The sequence below is a fragment of the Euprymna scolopes genome, chromosome 23 (genome assembly GCF_053919585.1).
Source record: "Euprymna scolopes isolate OS-2025 chromosome 23, ASM5391958v1, whole genome shotgun sequence".
Taxonomy (NCBI): Eukaryota; Metazoa; Mollusca; class Cephalopoda; order Sepiida; family Sepiolidae; genus Euprymna; species Euprymna scolopes.
The window spans coordinates 74,377,139-74,395,733 of NC_136504.1; the positions used below are offsets into that span (position 1 = coordinate 74,377,139).

At 33.1% G+C, this 18,595-nt stretch overlaps 1 protein-coding gene across 5 annotated transcripts in view; it reads left to right on the forward strand.

Annotated features, from left to right (window-relative positions):
• LOC145246009 (uncharacterized) overlaps window positions 1-18,595 on the forward strand; it is a 747,004-nt gene that overhangs the window by 573,407 nt on the left and 155,002 nt on the right. For all 5 annotated transcript variants that reach the window (XM_080107815.1, XM_080107816.1, XM_080107817.1 and 2 more), the window contains 3 exons: window positions 4,810-4,951; window positions 15,010-15,213; window positions 18,210-18,396. In XM_080107815.1, the coding sequence (XP_079963941.1) occupies window positions 4,810-4,951; window positions 15,010-15,213; window positions 18,210-18,396 (533 nt within the window). The remainder of the gene's footprint in view (window positions 1-4,809; window positions 4,952-15,009; window positions 15,214-18,209; window positions 18,397-18,595) is intronic.

Consider the following 18,595-nt stretch of genomic DNA (forward strand, 5'->3'; position numbering starts at 1 on the left):
TAAAGTAGATCCAGTGTGGATGAGTTGAATGTTGAGTCCCTCGCTGCGGATGGCTTTTCGGATTGAAGATGAGATTTTGTCACTGAGGAAGGGTAGTTTTAGAAAACAATTGTAAGAGAAGGGTCGGGTGTTTTAACGTTCTCCTAACGTCATTTTTTGTTCTATATTTCGCGGTATCACGCGGCAAACTCTGCAGCTGCTTTTTCAATTTTGAACACTCTTCCGCTGTCTTCTCTTGAAAAAGGACTAATAGGTCTGAAATATATTGAGATTTATAACACCATTGAATACAACAGAAAAAAAAAATTACTGTTGTTTAGAGTTAAAATTTGTGTGAAAAAGAAAAACAAACAACAAAAAAAAGAAATTTATTTCTTTTGTTTTCATTTAATTTTACTCTATAAAAAAAAATCTCGCATTGTTCTTGGCTTTTAATTTTACCTTATATATATATATATATATATATATATATATATATATATATATATATATATATATATATATATATATATATATATATATATATCGTGTTATAATGGAATAATTCCAGGAGGAAATCTGGGTATGAGAGCTCAATGTGGTAAACAGAGCAATAACATAAGAATATATATGTTATATATATATATATATATATATATATATATATATATATATATATATATATATGAAAATTTTCCGGGGGGTACAGAATTTTATAACAGCTAAATATAGACCAAAAAGTATAATGAATTTAAAAAATAAAAATGAAAATAAAGGTTAGCTAACCAGGTTTCGTTCCTCACTTATCAACGCTATATCGAGGAAAATACGATTTAAAACAAACAAACAAAAAGTCATGAATATGGCGGGGGTACGAAAAAAAAAAACAGAAATAAACGGGGGAAAAATTACATAGAGACTAAATTAAGTCCAAGAAGATTTTCTTTTTGCTTGCAAAGAGAAAATGTCAAAGACTTAATAAAAAGAGTCTCTAAAATTTTCAAATGATAGGGAGAGTGCGACTTACTAAGGATCGTAAACATGTCAGCACTGAAATTCGTGGTACACGCATGGTTATTTATAAGATGGTTGCAAATCGCAGAACCATAGGGTGAAAAATTTGCATAACGAATCTTTGAAGGCACGAAAATAAAATCTTTGCGATGTTCGCCCAACATAGTGCGCACTGCAACTACATTTAAATACAAAACTGCCTTGTCAAAAACCCTTTAAGCCAATAATCACGAAAATAAATGCCCCTTCCTCAGGTGGCCAGAAAGTGGGTGCTCATTTTAATTTAAATATACATGGAAAAGTGATCACCCATTTTTAGAAAACTCACTTTTCATATCATGAAAACTATTTTGGTACTCCTTGGGCGTTGAGTTCCATGGCGACCCGCAGAATTATTTAATGGTCTTCCCTTAGTCCCCTACCTTTGTTAAGGCTAACACATGCGCACGTAACATTTTTTTAATTTACTTACGTTGCCTTTCGCACTTTTACAAACATTATTACGTTGGCTGAACTCTTTTCATAAATAATAAAAAAAAAATTAAAAAAATCTAAACCATTTATTGATAATTTGTCATGTGTACAGGCATTTATTTATTTATTTATGTTGGCTTAACTCTTTTCATGAATAAAAAAAAGTATTTATTTTCATAAATAATAATAAAAAAAAGTAACTAAACCATTTATTGATAATTTGTCACGTGTACAAACATTTATTTATTTATTTATTTACGTTGGCTTAACTCTTTTCATGAATAAAAAAAAGTTTTACTCTTTAAGAATAATAAAAGGAAAAAGTTACTAAAGATTTATTAATAATTTCTCACGTACTTACGTTGGCTTAACTCTTTTCATGAATTATATAAAAAAAAAATTAACTAAACCGTTTGTTGATAATTTCTAACAAACAAAGTAAAAATCTGCGTATGTATACTTTGATAATTATGTTTCAGTTTGATGAAATATGGTATAATAAAATTATGGGGTGTTCATTCGCGCCTGACCTCCATAGAATGGAAATATGTCACAAAGTTTAACAAGGTTTTTTAATATAGATCCACAGAATATTGTGATAAGACTTTCAGTGTGAACAGGTATGGTATAATAAATTAAGAATAATAAAAGGAAAAAGTTACTAAACATTTATTAATTTCGCACGTACTTACGTTGACTACTATTAAGTAGATAGTAAAATGTTGTAATTCGAAATATAAATATATATATATATATATATATATATATATATATATATATATATATATATATATATATATATATTGATTAATTATTATAGTAAAAGAAAAATAATTATAAATATATATATATTTAAATATATGTACGTAGCGTGTTAGGAGGCGATGAGAAGAAATCAAATAAAGTGCTCGATCGCAAATGTGAGAGCTGAAAATTCAAATATTTTCTTTTTTACATTTTCATCCCAAACAAGCCACATTGCCACTTTGATATAGGAGGCTACTATTAGGGACACAGACTACAGTGGTACTAGGTGGGGAGTTGGGCAGCAAGATGTCGGGTCACGTTACACTCAAACTTCTGCATGTCAGTACAGTTGGGGAAGCAGGAACCTGGCATGGAGTTCCAAAGTCTAGCGGTTCTGGGGGAGAAACTACTGGAGTAGAAGGCTCTCTTACATCTAGGGATCTCTACTGTGAAGGGGTGGGATTTATCTATAAACTCTATATACACATATTCCAAAGGCGGGCCAGTGGTTTCATTGTATTTAATCAACCATTTGTGGCTGAATGCTCATCATCGACCTCGGAAAAGTAAAGCAATGCGAAATTTAACAAACAGAGAAAAACACTGTTTAACAGGCGGTGTCGTTGCTTGGAGTTCTTGTTGTAAAGATAGACCTTAGTAACCGCCACTAAAAGATTCTGTTTATTGAAGGAAGGGAGGGATGGCAGGGAGGGTTATGTAGGGTGTGTGTGTGTGTGTGTGTGTGTGTGTGTGTGTGTGCGTGCGCCTGTGGATGGGAAACCCCTTCTGAAAAAGTGAAGGCCCTGTTTAAAATGAGTACATAAACCCACAGTTATAAAGATACAACAATTAAACTGAGATAAATAAATATACTACAAAAATATACTAAAATAAACAAAAAATATATTTATTATATATAATTATAAATAATTAAAAAAGAAATGTATTAATAAAAATATTCAATAATAAATAACACTAAAGGATTATTAAGGGGTACCTTCACATATAAGATATATATAAAAATATAATATATATAAATATTTCTATTATAAGAAAACTACTACTTTCATAAAATACTACTATTAATTCTACCACTATTAATAATAATAATAATAATAATAATAAATGATGAAACTGAACAAGAAGCATCCCCCAACAAAACTGCACGTAGAGCAACCCCATAAGTTGAAGCCTCACAAGTAAAAACACCAAAGGCCGAGGACCAACAAAGAACGAAGTCTACAAACGTGGAAACCGAGAACAATGAAACAGAACTAATAGAGAATGAAGCAAATTAAATAAATAAAATAATACAGCTGATGAATGAAGAAAAAACAAAGCTCCCATCGTTAAGGAACCAAGAGCAGAAGAAATTAAAAACAGAAACAGAGAAGGTTAATAAGCTCCTCCCACACATCCCAACAAATACAATCACAGACTTAAACAACCTCATTTACGCAGGCGACAAAATGGTAAGTATGAAACTCAAATCAGAAAAACAACCGGGGACAAGTGGACCGACAAAACCTGGATTGGAAATAAAATTAGAAACTCAAATACACAAACCAAACCAAAATGATCAACAGGAAGAAAGCAATGTGGAGAAAACTGAATATTGGAAATGTAATGGGCAGGGAGAGGCTAAACAAGAAACATGAAGAACTGAACCAAAAAATAAAAGCAAAAGAAGCGAGATTGAGACGATATAGATATAAATCTGAACAATGCAAACAAAACAGTGAAAGCAAGTGAAAGTAAAGGACATGCTTTAAAATCGAGAGATTTATTATCGCACATCCAGTGGTTAAAAATATCACAAAGTCAATCGTAACTTGTAAATAAATATGTTAAACGTTCCACTTAGTTGTACCATATGTACGTGTTTATTTCACATCAAACACTCATTTCTAAACATGTAACAACCATTAAAGATGAAAACATATATTTTGATATTGTAAATCCAAGTAAACCTTGTTAAGAAATATATGTAACATAAAAGAATAATTAAAAATACTTTAGCAATTCTAATTTATTGATTTTTATATAGTTTGTACTTAAGGTGTGTGAAAAAAGAATTTCTTTGTTAATTGTTCTTAATTACAGGAAAGAATATAAGAACGCATACAGCATTTTATGTAGAATTGAATATGGCTGCCAACATTTGCCACCAGCTTCTGAAATAGTGTAATGTACAGAAAAACTTTTAAAAAAAAGATCATGTTTAGAAATATGTGTAGCAATGGCATAACTAATAATTAAAAATAATAGATAAATTCAAATATATTGATTTTTCTGTAATTTAAATTTAAGTTTACTTGTATAACAAAATAAGTAAATCCTTACAAATTGAAAAATAATAATTTGAAATATAGTTTTATAATTTTAAAATAAATTAAATTTTAGTTTAAGAGTAACATTATTACAATTTTGAATTAAATATAAAAACATATTCTTGTAATATTGATTATGACCACAAATGAAAACAATACTGATAGAAAAGGTCGTGTTTAAAGCTTTTATTAATATTGTTGCAAGACAATTTTTTTGTTATGTTTGTTTTCTTATTTTATGATGAAGAACTGTTATTTTTCATAGGAGGAAGGCTATCAACTGTGGATTGATGTTGACTGTATAAGTGGTTCCAACCTACAAGCTATGGCTGAAGGGATTGAAAATGCTGCTGTTGTTTTAATTTGCATGTCCGAGAAATATAAACAGACACCAAACTGTCGCACAGGTAAACATATTTATGTTTTGGTAAAATTAAATCCTACAAAAGATATGTAGAGAATTAAAGACAAGGTAGACTATATAGGGAAGCTTTTGGATTAAGGCTTGATAAAAATGAATATAACCAAAATTAATGCATTGATCTTTGCCTGTCCTCATAGATGTCTATAATTTCCTATTGTATCATTTTCACTAGCAAAGCTATATTAAGATTATGGTTATATCTCATTCAGTTTTAGTTAATTATTATAGATTTTGATTTTGAGTCAAGGGTCTGTTGCGGGGCCGAATGTTGGTGGCAATCGACCTTACAACTAAAAGATGACATAGGCAAGAGAAAGACAATGGCAAAGAAGAAATGACAAATGCAGTGGGTACTCTCATGAACAAATATGAATCCATTCAGGTTTATTTTTCGTAAAGAAATTGAATGATGGTAAGAGGTCTCAGGCTGAGGGTTAGAATCCAGCTGGTATTTGAACTCGCACGGCTATGAGGTTATCGCTAGTGACTACGGGAAACACGTGCTGGCCTGAGAAGCTTGACTGTAGGGAATCAAGCGCATCGATAGCAAGTGATCGCTGCTGCTGCTACTGGGTTCAGTCGTTATTGGGGAAGTAGTCTAAACCATTCTGCATGAACATGACAGCTGCTGCTGCTGAGTTGGGTTGGGCCACTGATGGGGGTATCCTCACTGCCTGACGAGCCGGGCTAGTCTGCCCTTAGTTGAAATATTTATACTTGTCCAGCGGATGTAGGTGTACACACTGTGGTTTTGCAGCGCCGGTCGTCATTTTTGTTCTTGATTTGTGTGTGTTTTTATGTCCATAAAGTGCTGTAGGGAGTCATCTGATTGAGGTTTATATTCATATATCATATCAAATTGAAGCTGGGAAAGTTGTGAATATTATTCTAGTGGGAATTGTACTATTCAGAGTTCCATGGGATAATTATTCACGTCGAAATACTTGTCGAAGTGTCATCGCTGTGGTTTTTATGTTTTGAATTGGGATCTTTTTTTGATGAGCGTTTTCTTTTGGTTAAAACCGCAACAAGGGTCTCCGCCTAGATAATTGATTATAAATCAATTAACAACAGAAAATCTTGTATTTTTCAGGGAAGGTAACCTTCCTTCCTGATTGCGTTTTCGGGGGGGGGGGATTCTTGGAGGATCTTGTGTCTGTGCTGATCGCTATTGAGTTTTTGTTTGCTATTGCAGCAGGTTGCATTATTGGCCACAACTTCTCTAGCAAAGCTAGCTTCATTCTGTTGATGGAAATAGTGTCTGTTCAGTTATTTCATCTAATGGTGAGGTGCTTTTCAGAATGCTCCAGTAACTTTGAACAGTCCTTGGTGTGTCAGCATTAATGGCCTTTTAATTGCATCATTCTTAACGAAGATGAATTCTCAGTCCTTTAGTTGATGTGGGACATGCACGAGTTCTGACGATTGTCTGGCTGGTTGGTACTTCAGCTGAGACATCCTTCAGTTCAGTTCCTGATTAACGGGAGTTACTGTGATGGGACTGGGGGTGGAAAAAGTTCTGTACCAAAAACTGGCTCAGCTGGGGAGCACCCGAGGTCTTCTTTAAGGGTGTTGCGAATTGACAGTAGGATTAAGGGTAGATCGTCCACCCAACCATTGGCATCGTGTTTTGTTGTGAGTGAGGTCTTTAAGTTGCAGTGGAATCTTTCTACAAGGCCGTTGGCGCAGGTGTGGTAGGCTGTGGTTTTGATATGCTTAACACCGAATAGCTGGGTGAACGCTTGGAAAAGTGCAGACTGGAACTGTGCACCACGACCACTGGGAATGCCAAACATGGCTATCTATTCACGCAGGATTGTCTTTGCAACTGTATTGGCTGAGGTATCTTTAATGGGTATGGCCATTGGCCACCGGGAAAAACGGTAGACAATGGTGAGGAGGTATTGGAAGTCATGACACATAGGAAGGGGTCCGACTATATCATTATGTATGTGGCTAAAACGCACATTTGGACTGTCGAAAATGCGGGGTGGAGATTTCATGTTGTGGTATACTTTACATCTTTGGCACTCAAGACAGGTCGATACCCAGTCATAAATGTTGGTATTCATGCTGGGTCAGACAAAATGGTCTGCAATAAGTTTCAACCGTGCACTTGCTTAGGTTTGATAATCTGTGAAGGTGTTCAAAAACTTGCCTTCTGAGTGCTGGTGGTATATAGGGTCTGAGGTGGTCCAAGGTCACGTCGCACAGAAAGGTTTTGCTGTTAAAAGGTACAGGGAATTCCTTAAGTCATAGGGACATGTTGGCTAAAATGTCAGGAAGGATTGTATCAGATCTTTGGCTTGCCGGCCGGGTACAGTGAATGCATTTAGTTTCTGGTAGTCTATGCAGATGCGAAATTCCCCATCGAGTTTGGGAACCAGGTGCAATGGTGAAGCGTATGGGCTGTTGGAGGGCCGAATGATTTTGTCCATCAACATCTCGTTAAAAACCTTTTTGGCGTAGGCCAGCTTGTGTAGTGGGAGTCATCATGGTCGGGAAAACGTTGGTTGTCCTGCAGTTTTGATGTGATGTTGGGTCTGGTGTTCTCTTGTACCCGCTAGCTTAATGGGCTGTGTGATGTTTGGATATTGTTGCAAGATCTCCAAGTACCGTGGGTCATGGCCTGTTGCGATGCTGATCCCGATTGAATGATGATGAGTTGGTGTCCCTGTAACCTTGACTGTTGCCAAGTTATCAGACAGCGTTCTCATCTTCATGATGACAGCTAGGTTATAGTGTGCCAAGAAATCTGCGCCGAGTAAAGGTGTTCCGATATCGGCTACCGTAAATGTCCATTGGAAATATTATCTCAGGCCGATGTTGAGGGTTAGCTCTTTGTTCCCATAAGTCACTATGGTGGATCCATTGGCTGCTCGAAGTTGCAGTGTCATAGGTCTTAGAGCGGATCTGTCAGTTAGAGGGGGGATCATGTTAATGGCTGCACCTGTGTCAATCAGGAATTTTAAGCCATTGTTCTGGACCCATAACTAAAAAAGACGACGTTGGAAACCATGACCAACCGAGCTTGTCGTCGCTGCCTGCCAGTTTATTTGTTTCTTGGAGTCTTGTTATGTTTGCAGGGTGGCTTGCATTTACGAGCCCGTTTGCTAAAATTCTGGTGGTACTAGCACTCATCTGGGTCATCTCTCCGATCATGACTAGGACTGGAAGTAGGACTTCAATCACTTCCATGTCTCGTGGGGCTTTTTCATCTCTCACGCAAGGCAAGTTTAAGTTGTCTAAATTCTTGTCGCATCTGTATCATTTCGTCTTCCAGGTGTTGTAAGTGCTTTTCTCGATGGTCTTCGACTTGGTGGCTCTGCTGGTCCAACTGAGAGTATATTTTGTTAGCTGAGTCTGCCAAATCGTTCAGAAGTGTGTCTGCTGGTGTCACTGTGAGGATTTGTGCTACATTCAAGGGCAAGCGGTCCATCCATAGAGTTCAGAGTATGGGTTCTCCCATTATATTTCTCCCCAAACGGTTCCTCATCCAGTGAAGGAGCTGAGATGGAGTTCTGTCACCAAGGAGCATATTGTTGAACAGGTCCCTTATCAGAACGTCCAGTTCACTTAAGAATTACTTCTTTAAGGTGGTTGTATGTCTGGTGTGTTTGGGAGTACATGTTCTACCCCTTCCACAATGGATGCTGGCAGGGCCTGTACTACTGACGCATATTTGGTTGCTTGTCAATCTTCCTGGAAGTGAATATGGCCTCCAGTTGTATAAACCAGCTCCGGATGTTCGTTGTGTTGAACGGGGGTAACTGAATCACGGAGCTGATATGTTGATCTCCTTTTCATCCAAGGTTTCTGCCATTTTCTTTGCCAGCCGTTTGCCTGTGTCAAAACTCACATCAAGCTCACCACTTGGTGTTAGTCCAAATGTCGGTGGCAATTGATCCTACAACTAAAAGACGACACAGGCAAGAAAAAGATGAAAAAAGACAATGGCAAAGATGAGATGACAAATGCAGTGGGTACATTCGTGAACGAATATGAATCCATTCAGGTTTATTTTTCGTAAGGAAACTGAATGGTGTTAAGAGGTCTAAGGCTGAGGGTTGGAATCCAGCTGGCGTTTGAACTGGCATGGCTATGATTTCGTCGATAGTGTTTACGGGAAACACATGCTGGCTTGAGAAGCTGGACTGCTGGAAATCAAGAAAGTTGACGGCAAGTGGTCGCTTCTGCTGCTACTGGGTTCGGCCATTGTCTAGGAGGTAGTCTAAACCATTCTGCATGAACATGACGGCTACTGCTGCTGAATTTGGTTGGGCCACTGACGGGGAGATCCTCGCTGTCTGATGAGCCAGGCTAGTCTGCCCCTGATTGAAATAACTCACTGTATTTATACTCGTCCGGTGGACATAGTTGTAGACACTTTGCAGTGCTGATCATCATTTTCGTTCTTGATTTGTATTTGTTTTTGTGTCATTAAAGTGCAGTAGGAAGTCATCTGTTTGATGTTCATATTCATATGTCATATCAAATTGAAGCTGGCAAAGTTGTGAATATTATTCTAGCAGGAATTGTACTATTCAAAGTTCACCGGGATAATTATTCACGTCAAAATACTTGTTGAAGGGTCGTCGGCTGTGGTTTTTATGTTTTGAATTGGGATCTTTTTTGATAGGCGGTTTCTTTTAGTTAAAACTGCAACGGGCCCTTAGTATGACCTTAAAACACATCCAGTGGTGAGGCCATATTTGGGAGCTTTGATGAGTATGTATTGCCATTACTCTCAGGTCTACTTTGGCTAATAGTATTTGTTAGGATCTTGTGCATTAAATAACATTTTTTCTGGGTAAGAAGATACAAAACTGCCTTGGATAGCATAAAAAACAAATTAATCTACAAACCCATCATATATAAAACGTTTACAGCATGAATAAATATGAAGAATTTGAAGCATAAAAATCTTTTATCAAAATAGTTGGATTTAGTATTAAATAACGGCAAAATTAATTCTCTGATTAATTGTTGGATATCTTGGCTGGGTGTACCAAAAAATCATTTTGACAAAAGAATACACATGATGATAAATTTCAGAAACAAAATAATTAGCAAATGTTTTAAAAGGTCATTTGAATAAAATTTATGAGCATAACAGTTTCTTTAATAGCTAGCATACATCTGGCCAAATATAAGGACAAGAAAATAATTATCAAATTTACCAAAAGATTATTTTAATAAAAATTATGAACTTGATAAAGGCACCTGCTGTCAAGAAGCAACAGACTTGATTAATTGTAAAAAGGGAGTTAAGTTATACGTATGATGTTTTAAATGTCATCTTCTTCAAAAGACTACACAGATGTAATCAAAGTTAGGTTAATTCAGTGAAGCCAAATAAAATGCCCTTGGGGTGTGACAATACGATCCCAAAATGGGCATTTTAGATGGTCACAAATGGTTATATAATAACAACTAAAAAGGATGCTGTTTGTTAATGTTTTCGGCTGAGAAGAACCAACCATTGAATTCCTGTGCATGCATTTCCCTTCTAACAATCAGCCACCATAACCGTCACTGACAATACATATACATAGTCATATTTTCTCATGTAAGTATGTTAGCATTCTTTTAAACACAGCAATAAATAATAAAGAATGGTGTCAACCTATTTATCTAAATAAGATTTGCTATTTCATCGCAAATTTAAATTCAAATTCAAATTCAAAGTGCATCCAGAGTATGAAGTTATCCCTTAATTGCCATTACTCTCAGGTCTACAATCGAAATGTTAGTCCCTGTCAGGATCTCATTTATGGGTTAAATAGAATTTTTTCCCCAGGAATAGTACTAAGCACCATTAAACACTCTTAGGTAAAGTGTTTGCCTTTATCCCACCCTATAAACTCCATCTTTTACGGCTCTCCCTATGTTTTTCTACCAATCCTCTTTTCCAACTCTATCAATTATACAAGTTCTCCCCTTAAATGTTCTGCATATGACACAAAACTAAGGCTACACTTTAGGAGGTTTGAAGAGTGTTTCCTTTAGTTACCACTACTCCCAGGTCTACTTTGATCCAAAGGAGTAATAGTATCTGTCAGGGATTCATCTATGATTTAAATAGAAATTACCATTTACAGACTATTTAGAAAATATGTACACTTAGAAAACAAATTTATTTACAACGCAATCATATATCCAAGGCAATGGCGGAAACTCTAGAAGAAGACCTCCAGACTGTAGTGAAATGGGGTTAAAAATGGATAGTAACATCCAATGCTGCCAAGACTAAGCTCATTTCCTTTAATAATTACAAGAAATCTCCTCAACCACCGATGGCTATAGTTAAAGATTCATTACTTGAAAGGACTTCATTCAAATCCCTCGGCTTAACTTTCACAGGGAACATGAGCTGGAACATCAAGAGCATTGCTGCGGCTGCTATAAGGAAGGTTGGCTCTCTCTACAGTGCTAGAAAGTTACTTATGCTTGAAATTATCCTGTATCTCTACAAGGCCACCATTCGCCCATGTATGAAGTATTGTTGTCACATTTGGGCTGGTACATCTGCTACTAGTCTCTCACTCCTGGACAGGGTTCAAAAGAAAGTCGCCAATCTTATATGTCCTGAATTGTCATCTAAGCTTCAATCTCTGTCCCATTGACCTGTTTTACAAGTATTTTAATGGTGAATGCTCCAACAAAGTACAAGCCCTTGTACCCCCTTGGCGTAAATACCCCCAACAAACCCGACAAGCAGTATTCAGTAGAAATCCCTTGATATAAGAAAGCCTTCTACTGTAATAGTGTCTTCCACAGAACTGCTAGACTTTGGAATTCCCTTACAAGTTCCTGCTTCCCCAACTATAATGACATGCAGAAGTTTGAGTGTGATGTGAACAGACATCTTGCTGCTCAACCCCCTTCACAGTATCTCTGCAACTTATGTCCCTGTTAGTAATCCCTACATCAAAGTGGCACTGTGCCTTGTTTGGGGTGAAAATGTAATTAAAAAAATCGTATACCAAAAATATGATTTCAGCATGAGCCAATTGACGGTTGACATGCCACAACTTTTATGAAACAGCAAAAACAAACGATTATTTGAACTTTAAAATTTTTATCAGAATATTTAATTATATGAAATATGTAATTTATTATTAATTTTGCATACATTTCAACGTATATGAAATATGTCATTTATTATTAATTTTGCATACATTTCAACTTATATGAAATATGTCATTTGTTATTAATTTCGGATACATTTCAACTTATATGAAATATGTAATTTATTATTAATTTTGCATACATTTCAACTTATATGAAATATATAATTTATTATTAATTTTGCATACATTTTGACTTATATGAAATATGTAATTTATTATTAATTTCGCATACATTTCAACTTATATGAAATATGTCATTTATTATTAATTTCGCATACATTTCAACTTATATGAAATATGTCATTTATTATTAATTTCGCATACATTTCAACTTATATGAAATATGTAATTTATTATTAATTTCGCATACATTTCAACTTATATGAAATATGTAATTTATTATTAATTTTGCATACATTTCAACTTATATGAAATATGTAATTTATTATTAATTTCGCATACATTTCAACTTATATGAAATATGTAATTTATTATTAATTTTGCATACATTTCAACTTATATGAAATATATAATTTATTATTAATTTTGCATACATTTTGACTTATATGAAATATGTAATTTATTATTAATTTCGCATACATTTCAACTTATATGAAATATGTCATTTATTATTAATTTCGCATACATTTCAACTTATATGAAATATGTCATTTATTATTAATTTCGCATACATTTCAACTTATATGAAATATGTAATTTATTATTAATTTCGCATACATTTCAACTTATATGAAATATGTAATTTATTATTAATTTTGCATACATTTCAACTTATATGAAATATGTAATTTATTATTAATTTCGCATACATTTCAACTTATATGAAATATGTAATTTATTATTAATTTTGCATACATTTCAACTTATATGAAATATATAATTTATTATTAATTTTGCATACATTTTGACTTATATGAAATATGTAATTTATTATTAATTTCGCATACATTTCAACTTATATGAAATATGTCATTTATTATTAATTTCGCATACATTTCAACTTATATGAAATATGTCATTTATTATTAATTTCGCATACATTTCAACTTATATGAAATATGTCATTTATTATTAATTTCGCATACATTTCAACTTATATGAAATATGTAATTTATTATTAATTTTGCATACATTTCAACTTATATGAAATATGTAATTTATTATTAATTTTGCATACATTTTGACTTATATGAAATATGCAATTTATTATTAATTTTGCATGCATTTCAACTTATATGAAATATGTCATTTGTAATTTATTTCGGATACATTTCAACTTATATGAAATATGTAATTTATTAATAATTTCGCATACATTTCAACTAATATGAAATATGTAATTTATTATTAATTTTGCATACATTTTGACTTATATGAAATATGTAATTTATTATTAATTTCGCATACATTTCAACTTCTATGAAATATGTAATTTATTATTAATTTCGCATACATTTCAACTTATATGAAATATGTAATTTATTATTAATTTTGCATACATTTTGACTTATATGAAATATGCAATTTATTATTAATTTTGCATGCATTTCAACTTATATGAAATATGTCATTTGTAATTTATTTCGGATACATTTCAACTTATATGAAATATGTAATTTATTAATAATTTCGCATACATTTCAACTAATATGAAATATGTAATTTATTATTAATTTTGCATACATTTTGACTTATATGAAATATGTAATTTATTATTAATTTCGCATACATTTCAACTTCTATGAAATATGTAATTTATTATTAATTTCGCATACATTTCAACTTATATGAAATATGTAATTTATTATTAATTTTGCATACATTTTGACTTATATGAAATATGCAATTTATTATTAATTTTGCATGCATTTCAACTTATATGAAATATGTCATTTGTAATTTATTTCGGATACATTTCAACTTATATGAAATATGTAATTTATTAATAATTTCGCATACATTTCAACTAATATGAAATATGTAATTTATTATTAATTTTGCATACATTTTGACTTATATGAAATATGTAATTTATTATTAATTTCGCATACATTTCAACTTCTATGAAATATGTAATTTATTATTAATTTCGCATACATTTCAACTTATATGAAATATGTAATTTATTATTAATTTTGCATACATTTTGACTTATATGAAATATGCAATTTATTATTAATTTTGCATGCATTTCAACTTATATGAAATATGTCATTTGTAATTTATTTCGGATACATTTCAACTTATATGAAATATGTAATTTATTAATAATTTCGCATACATTTCAACTAATATGAAATATGTAATTTATTATTAATTTTGCATACATTTTGACTTATATGAAATATGTAATTTATTATTAATTTCGCATACATTTCAACTTCTATGAAATATGTAATTTATTATTAATTTCGCATACATTTCAACTTATATGAAATATGTAATTTATTATTAATTTTGCATACATTTCAACTTATATGAAATATGTCATTTATTATTAATTTTGCATACATTTCAACTAATATGAAATATGTAATTTATTATAAATTTTGCATACATTTTGACTTATATGAAATATGTAATTTATTATTAATTTTGCATACATTTCAACTAATATGAAATATGTAATTTATTATTAATTTTGCATACATTTCAACTAATATGAAATATGTAATTTATTATAAATTTCGCATACATTTTGACTTGAAAAATGTGTTGTTCTTTTTTGGATATCCATATGTTTAGTTTTGTTGTAAAGCGATCTTTAGTTATTGATATTCCAAATCTTGTAACTGATTTAGTAACATTGTTTACTTGTATTTGACATATAAAATATGTTGATAACAAATTGTGAAAAAGCTATCTTTTCTTTTCCTATTTTCTAAAGAGGCTGAATACACTTTCCGTTTACGTAAAGATTACATTCCAATGATGATGCAAAAAAAATACAATCCTGATGGTTGGTTAGGTGCAATGCTTGGAGCAAAACTATTTTTCGACTTCAGTGGTAAATATCCTTTTGAAAAAAGTTTTGGTGGTCTTATAAAAGAACTCCGTGGACGTGGCCGATATTCTCCAAGCCAAAGTCAAGGTAAACTATATTTTGTACATCTTTTTGACAAATATATTTTAGGTGAATTGCATAATTACTATTTAAAATTACTTTTTTCTAGTTTTTTTTTTTTTTTTTTTCGAAACTCTTGATCAGTTTTATTGATAATCTCAATTGAATTTGGAGGATCGCTTTTATTGGTTGAATAAAAACTAATTATTTTCTAATAATTTATCAAAATGTTAATATAGATTCTAAGTCTGTCACATAAAAGGATAGAAATGATCTACAACCTACACAATATTAATAACATTTAATTTTTAAATGCTGAACTTAGAGATTGGTGAAAGCAATTATATTTCAGCTAAAATGTCCTCATATGTGGTATGTGAGTTCACAGTTCATGATTTTATATATTCTGTTATATTACAATCTTTAGAATTGCAATCAAGTTTAAGCAAACAAAATATTGTTGCTTAGACTTGCACACAGAAAAAAATAATTCAATCTAAATGAGGCTTAATAATACCCCAGGTCAACATGGGAAAATAAAATTGACTATGTGTTGCATGTGTTAACTGCACAGATTATGATCGCTCTTTCGTTGTGTGTTCAAAGTTGTTGATTTATTGCAGCACCAGTGTCAATTCTGGAGTCTCAGTCAGTGCTACAACAGAAGAATCCTCCTACCAAATTTACAATTCCAGTTTAGAACAAACTTTCTTTTAGGGGTAGACTTACAATGATGCTCATTTTCTTCTGAACAACAGACTTGCAAATAAGAATTCTTAGTCTGATCAAATCAAAATACAAGTCCAACCAAACACAGATCATCTGTTTTCAAGATCCATCTAAAATCAACTGACCCTGAGATGCCTAGAGAACCAACTCACATTCTGCACCTCTGTTGGAATATACATAAACAACACTGGGACCACATCAGAAGAACCACTTGAAATAATGGTCAACCTTATCTACAAACATGAAAAAATCTATTTTCTATGAAGTTCAGTATCTAGCTGGACATGGATTTTTAAGTACTTTGCTCTTGGTATGAACTCTCGTTTAAAGACACTAATTTTTCTCAAGGAGAAAATCAAATTCTAGGCAGTTAAAAACTCCAGATTAGATACATGTCCTCTTTCTTGTGTGGGCTTTTTCTCTTAACTAAATAATTCTCATTTGCAGCAAACTTGTTATTAATATACATCGTAAATATGCAACTTATTAAAGATATTACCTAGTGCATGTTTTACAACCTGTGCCCAAGAAACAAAACTATTTTCAACTGGATAATATGAGTTTTTTTAAAACTGCTTTCCCATCTTCAAGTATCCTTGTTTCTGGTGTGTGATATTAGCCATTTGTATATATATATATATATATATATATATATATATATATATGAGTCAAACAATTGCACTCATGTTTTTTTTTTCTTTTGAGCAGAAGCAACAAATGACAAATGGCTGGTGTTATGTGTCATCTCTTTGAAATTTTGTGTCAGTTTGAAGGGCAACTATCATTATTTCATAAATATTATTTATGCATATAAAAAATGTACATGTATTTTGTTTCACCGAATTGAATGTTGCAACAAGTGTCTTTATAAAAAAATGTTACTTTACTTTGTTACTAATGCTTGTTCCTATTTACTATGCCTCCCCACGGGACAGAGTTAGACACCAGGGTCGTTTTTTAACGTGGAGAAAAGGAACAAAAATAAAAATTGTCTCAGTCGTGAAGGATTTCTCCTCCACTGACAGAGAACAAGAAATTGAAGTGCAGCATCTGAAGAACAGATACTACACTTTGAGGTATTTATTTGCTCCCCCACTGAGCAAATTAGGCACAAGGCCGATTTTTAAAGTGAGGAGTGAAGGGGAAATGGGGACCAACTCCCCGGGGAGTAGGGGAGCTGGATAGTGACAATCGGTATGAAGGGTTGCCCCTACATTGACCAAGGTCTTATATGTGGGGTTTCCCCCACATATGGTCTTTGCTTGCAGTATCTGTCGGAACAGATACTACACTTTGATCTTGTTTATATATTTTATTGCTTTTAAAATTTTGTAAATAAACAAAAAACAAAAAACAACAAAATTAGGCACAAGGCCCTACAAGAAATTGGGGAGAGGAAGGGTTCAGGGTCTTTGTGACTAAAGTGATTAAAAAGTAATAAATGTGGACTTTGGAGTCTTACTCTTGACTGGCAACATTTACCAAAATACCTCATTCACTCTATGGACTTAAGCTAACTAATAAATCCCCAGCGTTTAAGAATCAAAAACATATTTACAATTTATAAACAGTTGTCTGTGTGTTTGTGTATGCATTTTTTTTTTTTTTTTTTTTTTTTTCTAAATATTAATTTTGTGTGTCTGTGTGTGCATGTGTGAAAAAATAAAGTTCAATTTCATTGGTAAATAAAAAAAGTTTTTGAATTAAGAAAAGGATTGCTCGTGGAGAGGGGAAAACTAATTAAAAGTGTTCATATCAAAAACAAAAAATAAATCCTATTGGGTTGTTAGTGAGAACCCTGTACTAATCTAGGTGACTAGACCCCCCCACTCTTTTCCGGGGAACCGAAAACAAGCAGGGCGATCCCTAGTGGGGATTGGGGAAGATATCTTAATAGCAGTGGGAGAAAACAAAGCAACGGGTGGAGGGGGGTTGGAAGGTGACCTCTGAGTAGGGGGGTGACCGGGGATGTTGAAAAAGCAAGGATGTGGCACAAAGGGGATGGGCAGACTCAGAGGTTCTCTAGTACCAAAAAATAAAATCAGGAACAGGATCTCATTTATACCACCAGTCAAGAGTCTTCTTAAGTTTTTCTTAGCTAGAACCTAAGCGGGATGGGTTCCGAAGGCCCCAGCACCGCCCGTGCCATGCTTAAGGAGGGAACACGTATTGAAACTTGGCTCCTCGACGGATGCACAAACTAGTGCTGTGCACCCACCTCTTGTCAAATTCCCCTCTATCTTGTCCCGAAGGCTAAGTCATGTTACTAATGCTTGTTTGATCTCTTTCAATAGATAATGTGTGCGAACCTGCTGATAAACTCCAGGACCATTCTGACACAAGCCTGAAAGAAAGCACCTCTTCACCTAAACAAAAGCCTGCTGAACATCTTGTGGTTAAAATAGCGAATTGTGTTTCTCCGTTACATGAAATGACAAATGAGCAAGTTGTACAATGGCTTCAGGAAAATAAACTCGAAGCGTAAGTAACTTTCAATCTATGAAACGGGGATAACTTTCAATCTATGAAATGGGGATAACTTGGCTGAGATGAAATTGTATTAAAGAATGAAATGTTTTGAAATGTATCATTGGAAAATGACAAAGATGTATCTAGCTTATGTGTAGGTCAGCATATGTGGCCTCTGACCCCGTCGAAACTGCAATGGTCATGATCGTCC